We start from the raw sequence: 16,401 nt of genomic DNA on the forward strand, positions 1-16,401 counted from the left end.
AGTGAAGTAAGACAAGCAGTACAGCAGACAATGAGACAAGCACTTTGCTGTCCGTGAAGTTACATCCACCTCGAGATTTACAAAAAAATGAAAACGTACACAGCTAACTGATATAACTAGTTGTAGTTTCGCTGCATTATCCTTCATCCTAGTTGCTCTAATAACCTTTTGGTGACGGCGTTGCATGTACATCATTCTACCTACAAATGCACTCCTGGTCTTCATCCCACTCAACTACAAGACCATGTTCAACAACAGCCGACCCAACCAAATGCACTGAATATGGCGCTATACAGAAAGGCGTTGTAAACTACACTGAGTTGTAGTTATCATTTAATCTTAATAAGGAAACGATCAAGAAGAAATCAAAACAGCGAGAATTGCTCTTTTGGAATGTAGAACGCATAGAGTTGTTTCGTTCAATTCAGCAAACACGCTTTAAGTACAAGAATTGCTTTATTAGTATTTTGCAACTACGTTTTCACGCCTGAACGTGTGTGGACAACTAGACAGTTAAGATAACACTTTTTCTTTTAACTGGATCGAAGTTTCTTCATAATCGTCTCGAGCAGAACGAACCTACTGAAAGTGAAAAAATTTCGCATGCTTAGCTTTATCCACTGCCGTATTTTCTTTTTTTTTTTTTTTCCAAAACCACTAGATATCATCATGTAACTCTTTGATTGGAAATGCTTCTGGTCACAAAAATGAAATTTCAACTTGTCTTCTTTACCAATTTCAACTATGCTCGTTAACCCGATGAGGATTGGAACAGCCACATAACCCAGGCGAATATATTAATTTGAAAAGCTGACATGTCTGTTTACGCGTCGAGAAATCCCGATTAGTTCTACTTTGCGTCACTCCACTGCTCAATGGTTGTTTGGTGCTTTTTCTGTTGTTTTTGTTACTTCTTTGTAATTGCTACTGGTCATGCACTATTTGTTTTCATTTCCAAGCTGTTGTGGAGGAAATTCTCCAGATTTTCGCATTCAAGGAGTAAGAAAAAAAGCTTCGAAGAATAACAATTTGATTTAAAACAGAGTCCCATTGCTACCATTTTAATCAGCAGCTGTTCATTCTCTCCCAGGCCTCATCTGTTTTACCATCGTTCTCATCGTATCACTACGGAGAGAAAATTATTGAGATATTTAACAGAAAGTTATAGGTGCCAAAATGGTCGACTGGCTGTACAGATACGTGAAAGGTAGCTGTGTGATACGAAATGAACGAATGATGCTCACCGTATTGCATTAAGCTTTTCTTCCACTGATTCCCAAGGATTGCGATCTTCACTAAATTCCAAAAGCTCTAGGGAAAATAGAAAAGGTAAGAGCACTTAGAATGCATCCATCAGAGAGGTATGAGATGCAACTGCATAAGATGAGTGGAAAAGACCAACCTCACTTTCCTTAGCTGGTATAACTAGTTACTTCAAACTACCAGCTGGTTTTGTTTTTTCGACTTTTTTTTAAGGCTCCAGGTTAAGCAGGTTATCAAGAAGAGTTGAAGACCTACAATATGTACTACGAAAGAGAATGAAGACAGTCTCAATGAACTACAAACCTTCCGCAAGTTTCTTTTCACTGATCCATTCTCCTTCCTTGTAATACTTGACGCGCAAATTCTAAAAAATTGCGATCAAATGTTTTGGAAAAATTTATCATTTGGTGAGGGAATCCCGCATTAAATTGCACACGAAAACCAATATCGCATGCATCGCGAATGCGATATTCCTTTTCAAGTGCAACTTAACGTGGAATTCACAGGTCAAGGAATGGATTTTCCTTGAATCGCATGATTGAATAAAAATAAATATAAAGAAAACAGCATTACTAATAGTTGTTATGTAGACTAGATGCGCTACTATATCACTTTGCCTCGTTTTCGACTCACAATTCTACGCTGAATGCCTCGCCTCGTTAACCAATCAGAATGCGAGATTTTATTCAATTATGCCATTTAAGGGAAAAACCGACCTTCATGCAAATGATTTACTGCGGGAGAATGAACACAATATGAACAGGTACATGACCTAAAAGCATTAGCGTTTGAGCTGAGACGCAATGCCTATAAATTGATTCCGAGGCCATTGCTAAAATGTCCGACTCTTGCCCGAAAAGGGCAGAGTAACTTCATAGTAACATTACCAGTTGTCACAACTTTCAATCTGAAAACGAGAGGTTTTATTCTGAAATCGTGCTTCAATTCTTGTCACTGTTTTCTAACTTAACACGCTTGGTCATTCTTTACCAGTCACATACCAAAACAGGACATCTTTCCATGCGCATGAGCTGCAGAATACGATCCACATCATACTCCAGACGGGCGACTTTCTTGGCCTGTATGTAGGTCGTGCTCATCTGTGCTATGAGTATGTTGAGAAGAATCACGATCACAGTCCCCATGTACGTCAGCAGTAACAGAATTGAGAGCCAACTGAAAGAAAAATAGCTGCAAAACTCGAAGACGTTCGGTGCATAACAAAGGAAAACATTTGCCACAGCCTAACGTAGATAATTTAATGTTTTTGTAGTTTTTGCGGAGATAGTAAACTTACTTGAAGTTTGAGTAGTCTTCCGTAATTGGTCGTTGTTCGAACAAAGCGCGAAAACTACTCAACAAAACATCTCCTAAGCCACTGCACGTGAAAGGACAGAAAGAAATACTATTAGCAATTTGGACCGGTAGTAGTAATCACTATAAGTCAGGTAATACGTACAAGTCCTTTTTAGCTCAGTTATTACAGCATCCAATTTTGAAATCGGAAGGCCTGGGTTTTAGTCACCTTTGGAAACTTAAATTTTCCATTTGTTTTTTGCTGGTGACAAATTCGTTTATCACAAGTCGTAAGGCGAAAATACAAATTAAGTTGACTCTATACAGCGGTTCTGAACGGTTTTATCAGTTTTGAGTAAAAATGATCGATACCTACTCAAAATCCCGTTCGTCTAATTTCGCAAAAAATGCCATTATGTAAAATTATCGTTGAACAAGTTGTTAGTGATCAATTATCATGACATAGTAGTAACAATTCTGAGGTTCCTTTATTCCAAAAAGAAAGTCAGTCGATTACCTAAATTGATGGTTCCCATAAGAACCCTGACGAAGTGATAAACACAAGGCAAAACCAAAAGGAAGAAAGATCACAATAAAAACTGCAATAAACCGCGTCAAGTCTTGCTGAATGACCTTAGCCAAGGTTTTTGTGTATAATCCCGCTGTCCTGAAAACAAAAAATCAATTACAGTTAAAGACTTTTTCTCATACTAAGTCTGGGTTAGGTCGGATAAATTCATCTTACCTACAAGATATTTTTATTTAAAACAAAATAAGTTTGCAAATTGCGTAACGAAGCTGTATTCCACACACACACACACACACACACACACACACACACACACACACACACACACACACACACACAAACTTAAATCAACAATTGCTCTCGTTACAACAAATGCCGTTCACAAGACGTGCGCCTCGAGCACACTTTCGAGCTAGATGATTTAAAGGCCGAGTAACCCAAAGACTTTAAAGTGCACCTAAACCCAAATTTTTTTTTCGCTTAACGAAATAAGCTTATTTTTTGGAGTACTTCTGTGCAAAAATTTTTTAATTTGCTCAAATCTTTAATTTTCTATACCCAGTCAAAATACGGAAAATCGGCCGCCATGTTGACCCACGACCGAGTTTAAAGAAGAATGGCTCTAGCGGGTAATGTGACGTCAAATCGAGAACACGAAAGTCTGCATCTCACACATTTTCACTTGTTTGGGAAGATTGCCGTCGATATTGTCCGAAATATGCCGACTAGGTGTGTTGTATGAAGAATGTATGAAGCGCGATACCCTCTTGCAAATTTCGCACGTTGCTACATCCTTCTACAACACACTTAGTCGGCATATTTTCGGACAATTATCGACTACAACCTTCCCAAACAAGTGAAAATGTGTGAAATGCAGACTTTCATGTTCTCGATTTGACGTCACATTACCCACTAGAGCCATTCCTCTTTAAACTCGGTCGTGGGGCAAGATGGCGGCCGATTTTCCGTATTTTCACTGGGCATAGAAAATTGAAGATTTGAGCAAATAAAAAAATTTTTGCGCAGAAATACTCAAAAAAATAAGCTTACTTCGTTAAGCGAAAAAAATTTTTTGGGTTTAGGTGCAATTTAAGCTAGAACGGGCAATTGCAACAATGTTCCCACATTTCAATTTCCCACTATCTGTCGCCAATATTGTTCGGTTAATAAATGCAACCAGCAATTAGGAACGAAAAGCCTGCTGGAGGAAAACGCGTCTCAAACATCGAGACGTTTTGAATTTATATCAGAAATTCGAACAGGTCCTTAGATATCTTTCTCCGACAATTCTTCATTTCGATTACTCCTCGTTCTATCCTTATGGTACTTCGACTAGAGTTACATCAAATTCTAATTTACTGGTCTCCGTTCATGGAAAAAAGCTAAAACCACTTGACTAGGAATTTCTAAACAAGAGTTCTTCACGTCGAATGTTCAATTAGGGCCGATCATTTAACCAAAGTTTAGACGTTCTTTAACAAAACTGCGTTCTAAGCCATCTTCAATTCAGCGACCCTTTAATCTGAACATTTATTTTTGTGAATAGTGTAAAGAGGGCCGAAAGCTAATAGTGGAAGGAAATGTATTTAATTCGATCAATCCTCTTACAGAGAATCCCTGAGGCCCACTGCTTGCGTGAGACCGCGGAGTGAGTTACACCTCGAGTAATAACCGGCCCTAAATTAGATTTTCGTAAGCCACTCACAGTAGATGGTTCAGAGTAAGACCGAATGCATGCCGTAATGCAAACTGGAAGCATTAAATATAACTCTGAACTCCACAGAAAAGAAAGTCTGTCGTTAACTGTTACAATTGTCCGTTTGAGCTAGAGTTATTGGGTCAGTTATTTGCACGATGTCTCACCCAAACCGCGGTTTTACGCAAGAAGTGGGCCTTGGGGTTTCTTGTAAGAGGGTGGATTTAATTTAAATAAATTTCCTTCCACTGCTAGCTTTCGGCCCTCTTGGCACTGCTAGTCACAAAAATAAGTGAACAAATAAAAGATTTAGCCAAACGGATGGTAGTTCACGGCTTTGTGAAAAAACGGTTATTTTTTTTGTCGAATAACCAGCCCAATGAGTTTGAAAAGTGAACTAATTACCTTGTCACACAAGAGAACTTAAATAACCTCAGGAAATTGAACAGGAAAGCCAACGATGCCACTAGCCACTGTGCTTTGCTTTTAGTGTACCGCAAGGGTATGATACACAGGATCAACAGCAGGCCTAACCAGTCAAACAAGGTCATCCACTCAGTGAAATATGAATTTCTCTCACTGCAAAAATATTTTAAAAGGGTTCATTTCGTCTTGTGCTTCATACTTCTTAGCAATATATAATTTTTATTCAATAAGGGTAGACTATATTTGTGAAAGGATTATTTTCGAAACATGTAGATACGAAGCAAAATAAGTAACAGTGAAGGGTAAACTTCCAATCATGTTCTGCGAAAAACACAAACAAACAAGTGAACTACGATACGTTTAACAGTTTGTATAACGTTCGCTCACAGTAGCGCAGACATTGTATCTTCTTTTTCATGAAAATTATCGAGGGGTATTCTGATGCTACGTTTCTGTAGTAGTTTAATTGTCAGTAAGTCCTTTTACTTACATTCTCATTTGATTGATTTCTTCGTAGATATAAAACAATACCATAGAGAAGGTGACCACCTCACAAAGCCCACGAAGGAAATCTGCCCCGCCCCTGTACTGAGTGGGGTCTGGTTTGGTTGAACCATACAGCAGAGAATATGACAGGCACAGCAAGAAGATAACATATAATCCTGCTTGAAGGCTGTTGAAATAAACATTACCTTTATTAGCTTGCTACACGCCGTAGAGTACAAATAACGCCCAAGCCGAGTACAAATATCTTGCGGTATTTGTACTCCAGAGAACCGCTTAGATAGGTTTTCTCGCATCGAGCAAGCGAATTCGATATAAGTTCCGAAAAAAAAAATGGCGGACGGTTTAAATTAGTTTCCGGACGACGAAGAGTCGGAATGGCTGGCGAATATCGATCCAAGTTTATTAGATAAGTCGAGCGAAGAAAAGCAGGAAGACGACAATGGAGTTTCATCATTTAGAGAAAATAGAAACATAACACATCAATTCCGTTCGCTTTGCATACTTCTGTCACGCACTCCCCGTAAAAGAATATCCACGAAATTCGCCCGCACTGAAATAACAATTTGGTATGTTGAATAATAAATAACTTATTAGACGTTTTGGTGTGTCGTATTGCTGAGCAGTTTTACTCGTTATTTGCACAACTCGTGAAAATACTCAGCGATACTACACAACAAAACGTCTTATAAGATACATGTATTTACATACACCTAATTGCAATAAGGTTGTCATAGAAAAAAGCAAAAAGCAAAAAGCCAAATAGGAATTATCTAGCCATGTGATTTACATTTGCGTACTTTAACAATTTAACAATTATTTAAGATGTCATTCACAATAACAAGACATAATTCTGTAATTCCGCGATTAGAATGACACCAAGAAACTGAAGCGTGAGTGTTGTGAATGTTGCAAGCAATGATAATTAAATGCTAATTAATTCCTATTTGGCTTTTTGCTTTTTTCTATGACAACCTTATTGCAATTGGGTGTATACTGATGGTTGTGTTTTTCTGCTCTTTCATTATTTAGTGTTTAACCTTTCCACTCCCAGGCTCTAATTAATAATTTTCCTTACTCTCGGCCATACAATCCCTATGTTATAATTTGGATATATCGACAAAGTTAAAATGGTAAATCGGCCATCGTAACGATTACAAAAGCTGACGTTTCGAGCGTTAGCCCTTCGTCGGAGCGAAGAGAGGAATTGTGGGTTGTGTGTGCTTTTAAAGGCAGAAAATGGAGCTATGTTAGTCCGGATTATCCGGTTTTAGATCCACCAAGAGCTAGACTAACTGTTTATAATCTCTTGGATCTACTAATAACTCTCAAATTGACATTTTTCTTTATTCGCATCTCTTGTTCGCTTGGGAGTCGAAGGGTAAAGTTGCCAATTGAGGTGATTCAATGGAACTAAAATAATGAGGTCTTCTTGCTTGTGTAGATTAATGCAACTTGAAATACAGCTCAAATTTTGTTTTAAAGGGTTACAAAAAAAGAAAAGCTTGAATCGATAGCCCCTTGCAAGAATCATACATTAACTATGCACACTACACTTCATCAGAGGAACTGACTTTTGATGAGTTTTGAAAAGTGTTCCTTGCAATTATGGAAAAATTGACGGATAAGGTTCTTGTCGATCTGATAAATTTGTGTATTTTAAAAAAAGTAAGCTTATTGCACTTGATTTGTATTTTCTGTTCAGTCTTTTTATGCGCTTGGAGAAATTAATACTACGGAGTTACATTCATGTACATCGTTCCTGATATTAATAATGCATCAACCCTAAACAAATACAAAACAATTTCACCAGAGAAACCAGTGTCCGTAGCTTCTCCACTTTGTTTCGATCAACATTCTGACCACTGGATGCTGCAGGGCCTCCTTAAAGTAAAAATGAAGCAATAATCTGTGAGTTGAAAATGTGAATGTAAGAGAAACTAGTGTCTCATTAAACCGGCTGTTTTCATAGGCAGGCTCAATCACGGCAGATTGAACTGGCATTAGATAGCGTACATGCATAGAAGCAAGGAAGGAGGGTGTTAACTTAAGGTTACTAGAGACCTTCGCGGGTCAAATTTGGCCAAAAAGGTTTTTTTTCGATAAAAGTTTATTTATTGAAACTTAATCGCCGCTTGACGTCAACTCCTCAGCGACTTCTTCGCGGTACACAGCTTCACTGGGCGATCCTATTTCAATACAACTTTCTTTACTCTCGCGTTTTGAGTGCTGCACTTTTCGAAAATATGAGTCAATTCCGCATCACGTGACGGAGCAAATAATCCCGGTTCAAAACATGAAATGCGACATATATGCAAAAACTGGGCTAAGTTTTTCTTACAATTAGACTATGAAAGTGTGGTGAAGAGGCCGTGAAATATTACCTTTAAGATTTTAGGTAGGAATTTGACAGCTGTTATTTATTTTTCTTTTGTTCTACCAACGTAAACAATTTCTACCAACGTAAACAAAGCTATTTCGGCTCAAACTTGAATAACAAAATACATCAGCGTTACCATTTATCCAATTTTTTCACGCAATGAGAAAGAAAGAAAGTAGAGAAAGAAAGCAAAAATTCCAGGGAGCCACTTTCTTAGAAAAACCAGTTTAACTTTCAATTAAGGAACAAGAGATTTTATACTAGGAAGTACTCTTTGTTCGCCCGGCTAATGCAACTCGCCAATACCAGGAACTGGTTCGAAAATTACCGCTATGGCTCAAAACATATTGAAAATTTGTCAGGTGAATCATATTCGTGATACATTTAGTAGAACTTGATTCAGAGCTCTTTCTGTAAATAGTTTTTCGTACAAGCTGAAAAATCAAGAGTAAACTTAACGGCGTAATTTTTAATAAACGGCTAGATTTAATTTGTTGCAATTCACTCAACCCAAAAAACCAAAATCCTGAAGTTGAGAAAAAATCGTGAAACATTTTACGAGGGTGTTCCCGGGATCTCCCCAAAACGTTATCACATCAATCGTCAGTTGCCATGTAACGCCCAATAGTTCAAACTTCAAACATTTAGTGGACGTACGTTTGAAATTCGTTCTTGTGAAAAGAGGGAAAGTTGACTTTTGAGTGTTTTGAACAGACATATTCGGTAGGCGTCTCTGAAACTGCTTACAGCCACCATAAGGTCCCTGTCATCAGTCCCAGACCCCCTTTCAGACCTCTTTCCCGCGAACGAAAAAACGCTCGTGCTGGAGCGGTAACAATGAGGGCTTACTCACAAGCTAACTCTGATGATAAATAAAACCCTGCTTTTTATTTCTTTATCATTATTACTTCAGTAAACCTTACCATGTTATAGCTTTTTGCAATCACATGTAAACAAGACTTGTCTCTCCAGTTAAAATACTCATTATATGCTGGTTGTTCCCCTGCTGACATATTGATCTTTGGAGGTCGTCCTCCCTCATCAGCATCCAGTACATGATAACAAAACTGATAATTCAAAGGATTTTCAGTTATTGTACTCCAGGCCCCCTCAATTGCCTCTTTCTCTTCTTCACTCTCATACCTTTCTTTACGTTTTGGAAGATGCGGCCAGTGCGGGATCACCATCTGATCTAACACAGCCACCACTGTTTTCTAAAGAGAAAACAAATTTGTTAAAATATATTCCATTAAAAAGTACATCATTGGTATGTATTAATTTAGACATTATAAATATGCGCATACAAATAAATAGGTAAAAAATGTATGTTACCAAGCGCTGTCTCTTGAAGTTTCTCGCATTCTTTGTAAACATAGGTCATATTCCTATGCATATCTATGATATGCTATATTTTTTTGGCCTAAGCAATTTATATTTCGCACTATCAGCTTGTCTGCTTAATAAAGATTACCTAATGCAGTTGGAAATTTTTGTATCATTACATGGTCCTTTGAAGGATACATTTCCAAGCTTGACAACTTTATAATTACTTGCAGGGACCACAGATAGTTGAACATAAATAATAACCCTTTAGTAGAGTGTCTGCCAATAGAGGATCTAATGACTAAGCATGCAAAATAGATCTTATCAAGGGCTATCAAAATCCGAAAAAAAAGGGGATAGCCACGCAATGTTTTGAGATAATTACGTTTCAAATATAAAAGAAGTTCTGATGTTACATTTGTGAAAAAAAAATAGAAAAATTAAATTTCCACATCAATTCCATTAAATTCGAATTTTTTTAAAATTAAAATCAATAGTATATGTAAAAATCTTTTAAATATCAAGCAAATGCGATCTTCAGAACAAGGTAATGCAAGTTTTTATCACCAAATGATTGCAATGAGGCCATATTAACCCTCTCCGACTTGCACAGCCAAAAATGCTGGCAAAACAGTTTTTGCACTGAATGAATGCACCCGTGCAGCGTGATTGTTCTGTGTAAGAGAGAGTTTCCCCCTACCTCCCCTACCAAGTTGTGCATGAATAGTAATAGCAGTGCTGGCAAAGCAAGCCCAAAACGGCAGAGATCGCCAAAACAAAAACGGAAATGCAAGGAGTGAGTAAGGTTTATCAATCTTATGTGTAAAATGTTCATATTTCGGAATATTTAGTGTTGTGAATGGACCACAGTTCGTTATCATACTATCCTTATGACGAATTCAAATTCTCAATGATTCCCACGTCACACAGAGCGCGATGCGTTCATAACATAATCTTTAGCTTTTCCTCGAGACGCGAGCTTGGGACGCCCGTGGTAAACAACGACATAAGTATAGTGCCGGTTTCGTACACATAAGAAGTTTTTCCCTTTTCACTTCTAGGAAAGGGTACTCTACTAAAAGCCTTCTCCTCCATCTTAATAAGTCCTGGAGGAGAGCTTTGGATACAGGTCACAAGGTTTAAGTCTTATTCATTAATTTTCGTACAGCTTTTGATTACGTGGACCACATAATTCATGCAGAACAACTTAAAGTAGTCGGTGAAGTTGGGCGATATGTGGAGCTGGATCAATGATTATCTCACCAACCGTATGCAAAAGACTCAAGTTAATAATGTTAGATCAGATCTAAAACCTGTTAGAGTTGCAGCTCCTCAAGAATCTTTGCTAGGCCCTAGCCTGTTTGCTACTTATGTTAATGACCTACCGGATCACGTGACCAGTGGGGAATTATACATGTATGGAGACGATACTACAATTTAAGTCATAGGGAATTCTGTTGCCGATATTGTAATAATTTTACAAGAAGTCTTAGACCAGGTTAATTCCTGGAGTCTTAAGAACAGGCTAGTTGTCCACGAAAGTAAATCCGAAGCGATGATTTTGAGCACCAAGCCCTTAATATGTCCTATGAAACCTCTGAAGTGAGTGAGGACATCATTCGGTATGTATCATCCTCTGTGTGCCTCGGAGGTACAATCGATGACAAATTATCTTGGTCTAAGCATGTCAAATTACCTCGTTCTTCATTTCAAATGAAAGTCAAAATACTGAGACGCATAAGTTTTCTATCCAAATCAATTTTCTAGAAACTGTTTACTTAAGACAGTAATCCCATGTGTCTTATATGGAATTGTGGCCTTTTGGCAACTTCGTACGCTACAACGAAAATCGAAAAGTTCGAAATACGCCTAAATGGCCGTTGTCCTAGCCCCTAGTAAAGCAATGAAAGGGCCCATTAGAAAAAATAAAACGAATTACGAAATTTTGCAACTTTCGGTGGATTCTCGATATTTAGGAGCCGACCATTTAACTTTTGAGGGGGGGGGGTGGGTAATTTCTGGTCAGCAAGAAGTTTTTTTAGAAATCTGCTGGGCAGGATATTTTTTTCCGCGTTTTTTTTGTACATTTTTTCTGTTACATTTGGGCTGCATGCAATTTTTTTATTCCAACAAGCGCTTGCAGGAAATTTTTTTCAAAATCACCCATCCCCCTTCCCCCTCAAGAGTTAAATGGTCGGCCCCTTACATATTTAATTTACGGTCAATAAACAGACTGGTCACCACGCAAGAATAAATCTTCTTTGAGCGGGAATCGGAAGAATAAATTGTAATGTTTAACTGGCTCTTACTCAGGTTCCACTCGGTTCGTCGGAAAAATAGAATAGAAAGTCCTTTTTACAGTTGTGGGCTTGGTAGCCAAGCCTCTGAACAGGAGTGAGGCTAAGAGTGACCTTGTTATGACAGAGATGTTGCTGTTTTTCAAATGCAAATTTCTTTGTCATCATGCTAACTAGATACAGGTCTCTATTACTACACGGTCACCCTTAGCCTAACTCCTGTTCAAAGGCTTGGCCACCAAGCCCACAACTGTAAAAAGAACTTTTGAGGCATCGTCAAATTCCATTCTGTTTCGCCAATTTCTGTTTCGCTTTGTAGGGGTGTTCTAAGTTCCGTTTTGTTCACTCAATTTCTGTTCTAACTTCCTAAATTCTATTCTGTTGCTCCAATTTCGGTTGTATTTTTATGAGAAAAGAATTTGATGAAAAGCAATAGCATACAGGGTTCTGTCCTGGTGTACCGGTTCACAAGGGAATTACCATTGTTCTTTCTTTGTTTAGGAGTCATCGGTTAGCTATTGTGTATTGTTTGGTCTTTTGTCTTGGCTCTTGTGAACCGGTACACGAGGTCAGAACCGCATACAGGTTCTTCATAACAGAATTTGAAACAGAATATTGGATATTGGCGGAGATGAACCCTCATAAAAATCTCTTACCTTCATGTTTGGATTCTCAATAATGGATTTGAGACTGACAAAGAACGGCTGAGGGTTTGTCTTATTACCTGGATTCCATGAAAAGAGTCTCAGGGCTCTAAATAAATTAAGATTGGAAATCAAAAACAATGGCAAGCTGCATATCTAAGCTCTGTATACACTGAGAGCTGAGTTACAAGTGAGTAAACTTGAAAAGGTCATATACAACACCTTCCTTCAGTTTTTTAAAGAGATATTTATTGTGAGACATCTGGCAGCCTCTGGGTTAACATCCTAAATTCTGGATCAAAAAACACAGTTTTGAACCCAAAGCAAGATCACTCTGTTGTACCCCCTGAAAACACACATTACTCTCAGGGTGAATCTCTCCTCTTAGGTCTATGAATAAGATGGCAGTAGAAAACTATTAGGAAAACATAACCAACTGTTGGGGGTGGTAACCTGCAATTGGCTGCTATCCCATCCTGGCAATGGAATTTTACTGCTATAGTATCTATATGCAACACAAACTGGGATGTTATGGGTATAAAATGGCCTATACCAATACATTTCGATAAATTTCCACCTGATGCTCTCGATATTTTGAGGGTGGCCCATAAAAAACCCACTAGGGAGTTCATGAACAATTGCTTTCATGGTATATGTACTTATAATCAGCAATTACAGTAGTTAAATTTGGGACAAAGGTGGATGAGAAGTATGTGCAGAGCAGCAAGTGACCTACAAAAGTCATTATAACAACTGAAAGGAGTTAACAACATGCATTTCAAAGCAATTATTTTCCTTTATTTAATTAAGGAGTAAGTTATTTCTCACTCTACCTGTCAGGCCACATCATTCTTATCAAATATGCTGCCACTTCGTCATTCTCTGTTATTAATGCTATGTCAACTGGTAACAGCGCTCGCTTTTTCTTCGGTGCTTTTGTCTCCACTGTCAAAAGCCATGGTAATTTATTGACCAGTGTTCTAGTAACACACAAAAATCCAAGTTCTGCAGCATAGTGCAGCAATGTCTTTCCTGCTTTATCATCCTTGTCCCTGAACATCTCATATCTGTTATCTGAGTTCAGTGCACTTTCCAACAGAATTTCCAACAATCGATTTACCTGTACAAAGATCTTGATGTCAATATATCTGTACATCATTTGATGTCTAAGGATAAAATACTCTTGAAAGTTATTTGACCAGTGCAGGCTTGTTCAAAAGGTAAGTCTTTTGCAGCTTAATAGATAGTTCGTGCACTGTCATTGCTTACTTTCTTTCCGTTTTTTTTTAATTGCCAAATGAACAAAACTGAGAGAGAAGGTTTGCTTTAAGCTAATCTCATGCTTCAGTCCTATTTTGGTATCTCAGTCAGAGAGTTTAACAAAGATGTCTATTTTTCACCCCAGCTGGAATCTGAGTAATGAGTGTACTAGAGAATAAAAGAAAACCTTCAGTTCACAGTTACAAATAAGGAATAATTTTCAATCATAGTTCTTGTAAAAAATAACTGAAAACCTCATAAAAGAGAAATACATGGTCCTGCGGCTAAAACATTAGCAACTTCCCACAACATATCTAATTTTTGGTCTTCCTACATAACATAATCATTGAACATACCAACTGAAAAGTGTATCACAGGAAAGTAAAAGGAGGCACACAGCACATTCTGAGGCAATATCCTCACAGTAACATGTTTATTTTTTCATTCACAATATCTTCAGTTTCTAGTATTGTGAATCAATCTTGTTGCTCCAATCTTAGTAAGTCTCTGCTGTTCAATGCTATACTTCACTCATTGTTTCTTAATTACTGCATTTATTTTTTTGTAAAACAATTATATGACAACTGTAACTCTGACAGTTGATTTACAATTAAATTACAAACCAGCTTTTCAAGCCCTGGAAGTTTGTCAGGATTCTCTTGGTATTGCTGAGATGCTGGCCATTTTTTTAACATCAAGAGTGCTGGATCTTCAGAGTCCAATTCCCCATTCTCTTTGAACGTATGAATCAGTTTTTCAACAGTAACTTCATCCATTGCTCTGTTCCATGACACTCCTTTAATCTGCTTTTTATTGACCTGTTAATGATTGTTGACTATATGTTAGTACCGTAGTACTTATGCTTCTTCACAAATTTAAACGAATGTCGAAAACTTGTACATTGGCCGCACGGTCTCAGTCAATTAATATAAGAGAGAGGTTTTCTGAAAATTACAAACAAAAGAAGGCATTAAGCTTCAAATACCTCCCCGACCAACAAAAACTAAATATCGACTCCCTGAACCATTCACTTTTAGCCAAAGAAAGACACAATAACTTCTCTCAAACTCTCTCCTATATAAAAACTGAAAACACTTGCTCACCCGAGCACAAGGCAATTCAAGCTTAAAGGTGTCATGTGACTAACAAAATCTCCCGAGGGAGTTGGGAGTGACATTATATGAGTTTTTAGTACATCGCTCGCAGAGCCTGTGGGCAAGATGAAGGGAATCCTGTGTTCTGATTGGTTACCTGAGTGGGCAAGATAGGCCCATCTTGCCCACTCAGGATTGCCTGCATTGATCCCACGAATGAAAAAATTGAATTAGAGCTACCTTTGTAATTCTTGGACAATTTCGGCGATGGAAACACAAAAAGTAGCAGAGGATGGTCAAAATAAAGAAAAACAGAAACAACTCTTGCAAGCTTATTGTGCTAAAAACACAGTTGGCTTTCTTTCCAGGCTCTCGAAGTTAACAAGTCACTCTTGATTCTTATTAACGTGAAATCTTTCTGCAATATCATAAATCCATTGATAACCAAGCTTGTTCAGTCAAGATGGCTAGATATTAGCCTCGTTCGAAGAACTCGGCCAGTATCCAGCCATCTTGACCTCACGCTTGGTTAACAACCCATGCGCAAAATACCTCGATCAATTCGTTCAGTTTTGTTTTCCTTTCTACAGTTTCTTGTAAATAGAAAAATAAACGGATTTATCTCAGTCAATGTATGCCATCTTTTTGTTAACTGATGGATAGAGCGTCAACTAAGACTTACATGCCGGTTGCACCACCGTCCTAGTAAATGGGAAGGTTAAAGTTTTCATACTGAGTATCAAGTCAAAATTTACACATGTAGCCGGCCTAAAACACGTTCAGTCAAAGATGACTGACGCGGCACATCGATATCGAGGATTTTCAAGTCAATATAGCTTTTTCAATAAAACTGTTCGTTAGAGTGTATAGAGTGCTGTTTTCATTACCTTGATCCAGAAATCCCCGTCAAATTCCTCTTCCATGAAATCTTGTTCATGATGACCAACTCTCGCTTTAGATTGAGTTTCTCCATCGCCGTTTAACCTTTTGTTTTCCGTACGATTAAACAATTCATCATCTGCCTTCTCCATTTCTTTAACATTTACCACCAGCAATATCATTTGGACGATAAGACCATATTCTCGCGATCAAAAATCAACTAATTTCGAGAAGGTCGAGGCTGCAAACAAACCCTCCTCAAAGCTACGTGCTTACGTGCTTACGTGCTTACGTGACAGGGATTAAAAACGTCTGCGCCTGCGCTAGAGACCCGCGGTAAGAAACGCTGGCTCAGACGCCCGCTCAAGGTGGCTCGTACCGGTTTTCATCTTTTTGATGGTTTGTAACTTTGAAAGAATACAACAGAAAGACTGACCAAGGCCAGTTGAACAGTTTTATGGGGTTGAATTACATAATCATTGGTTATCCAAAAATAAGCGTCATTTCGCCACTAGCAGTTTCCATGGCAACGCTTTCATAGGCTTATTCAGACGCATTTTTTAGCTTGTGGCTTAAATAATTCGAAAACTAACCCGGTGACTCCCTAATTTTTCTCAGTGATTGCTTTTGGCACTTGAAAAGGAAAATGCACAAAGATTTTTAAAAAATTCTACGGAGCGGAATTTCAGAAAATCTACAAAAAGGGCAATTTTCACACATCGCAAATTTCCTTCCGTAGAATTTTCTATTTTTTTTCTGATGATTCCTTTCGACGTTATTATCATATTGGAACAATAAAAAGAAGGGGTC

General features: G+C 38.0%; 1 protein-coding gene across 1 annotated transcript; it reads right to left on the minus strand.

Annotated features, from left to right (window-relative positions):
• Positions 1 to 443: 443 nt before the first annotated feature.
• On the minus strand, positions 444 to 15,854 carry LOC111343832 (uncharacterized). Its single transcript, XM_088738944.1, has 14 exons — positions 15,600 to 15,854; positions 14,242 to 14,436; positions 13,192 to 13,478; positions 12,371 to 12,467; positions 9,018 to 9,308; positions 7,525 to 7,598; positions 5,701 to 5,883; positions 5,190 to 5,363; positions 3,077 to 3,226; positions 2,561 to 2,641; positions 2,265 to 2,439; positions 1,567 to 1,627; positions 1,245 to 1,311; positions 444 to 1,125 (listed from the first exon to the last, which is right to left on the minus strand). Exons 1-14 carry the CDS (start codon positions 15,771 to 15,773, stop codon positions 1,077 to 1,079), a joined length of 2,058 nt encoding a protein of 685 aa, XP_088595070.1. The 5' UTR covers positions 15,774 to 15,854; the 3' UTR covers positions 444 to 1,076.
• Between the last annotated feature and the right edge of the window lie 547 nt (positions 15,855 to 16,401).

The sequence above is a fragment of the Stylophora pistillata genome, chromosome 11 (assembly GCF_964205215.1).
Source record: "Stylophora pistillata chromosome 11, jaStyPist1.2, whole genome shotgun sequence".
Taxonomy (NCBI): Eukaryota; Metazoa; Cnidaria; class Anthozoa; order Scleractinia; family Pocilloporidae; genus Stylophora; species Stylophora pistillata.

Excerpts from the sequence above, each read along its gene's own strand:
- LOC111343832 (XM_088738944.1), bottom strand. The coding sequence starts at position 15,773 with ATGATATTGCTGGTGGTAAATGTTAAAGAAATGGAGAAGGCAGATGAT. Across the intron at positions 14,437-15,599 it reads ACGGGGATTTCTGGATCAAG|GTCAATAAAAAGCAGATTAA; the intron begins GTAATGAAAACA and ends AATCATTAACAG. Across the intron at positions 9,309-12,370 it reads TTGAGAATCCAAACATGAAG|AAAACAGTGGTGGCTGTGTT; the intron begins GTAAGAGATTTT and ends TTTTCTCTTTAG.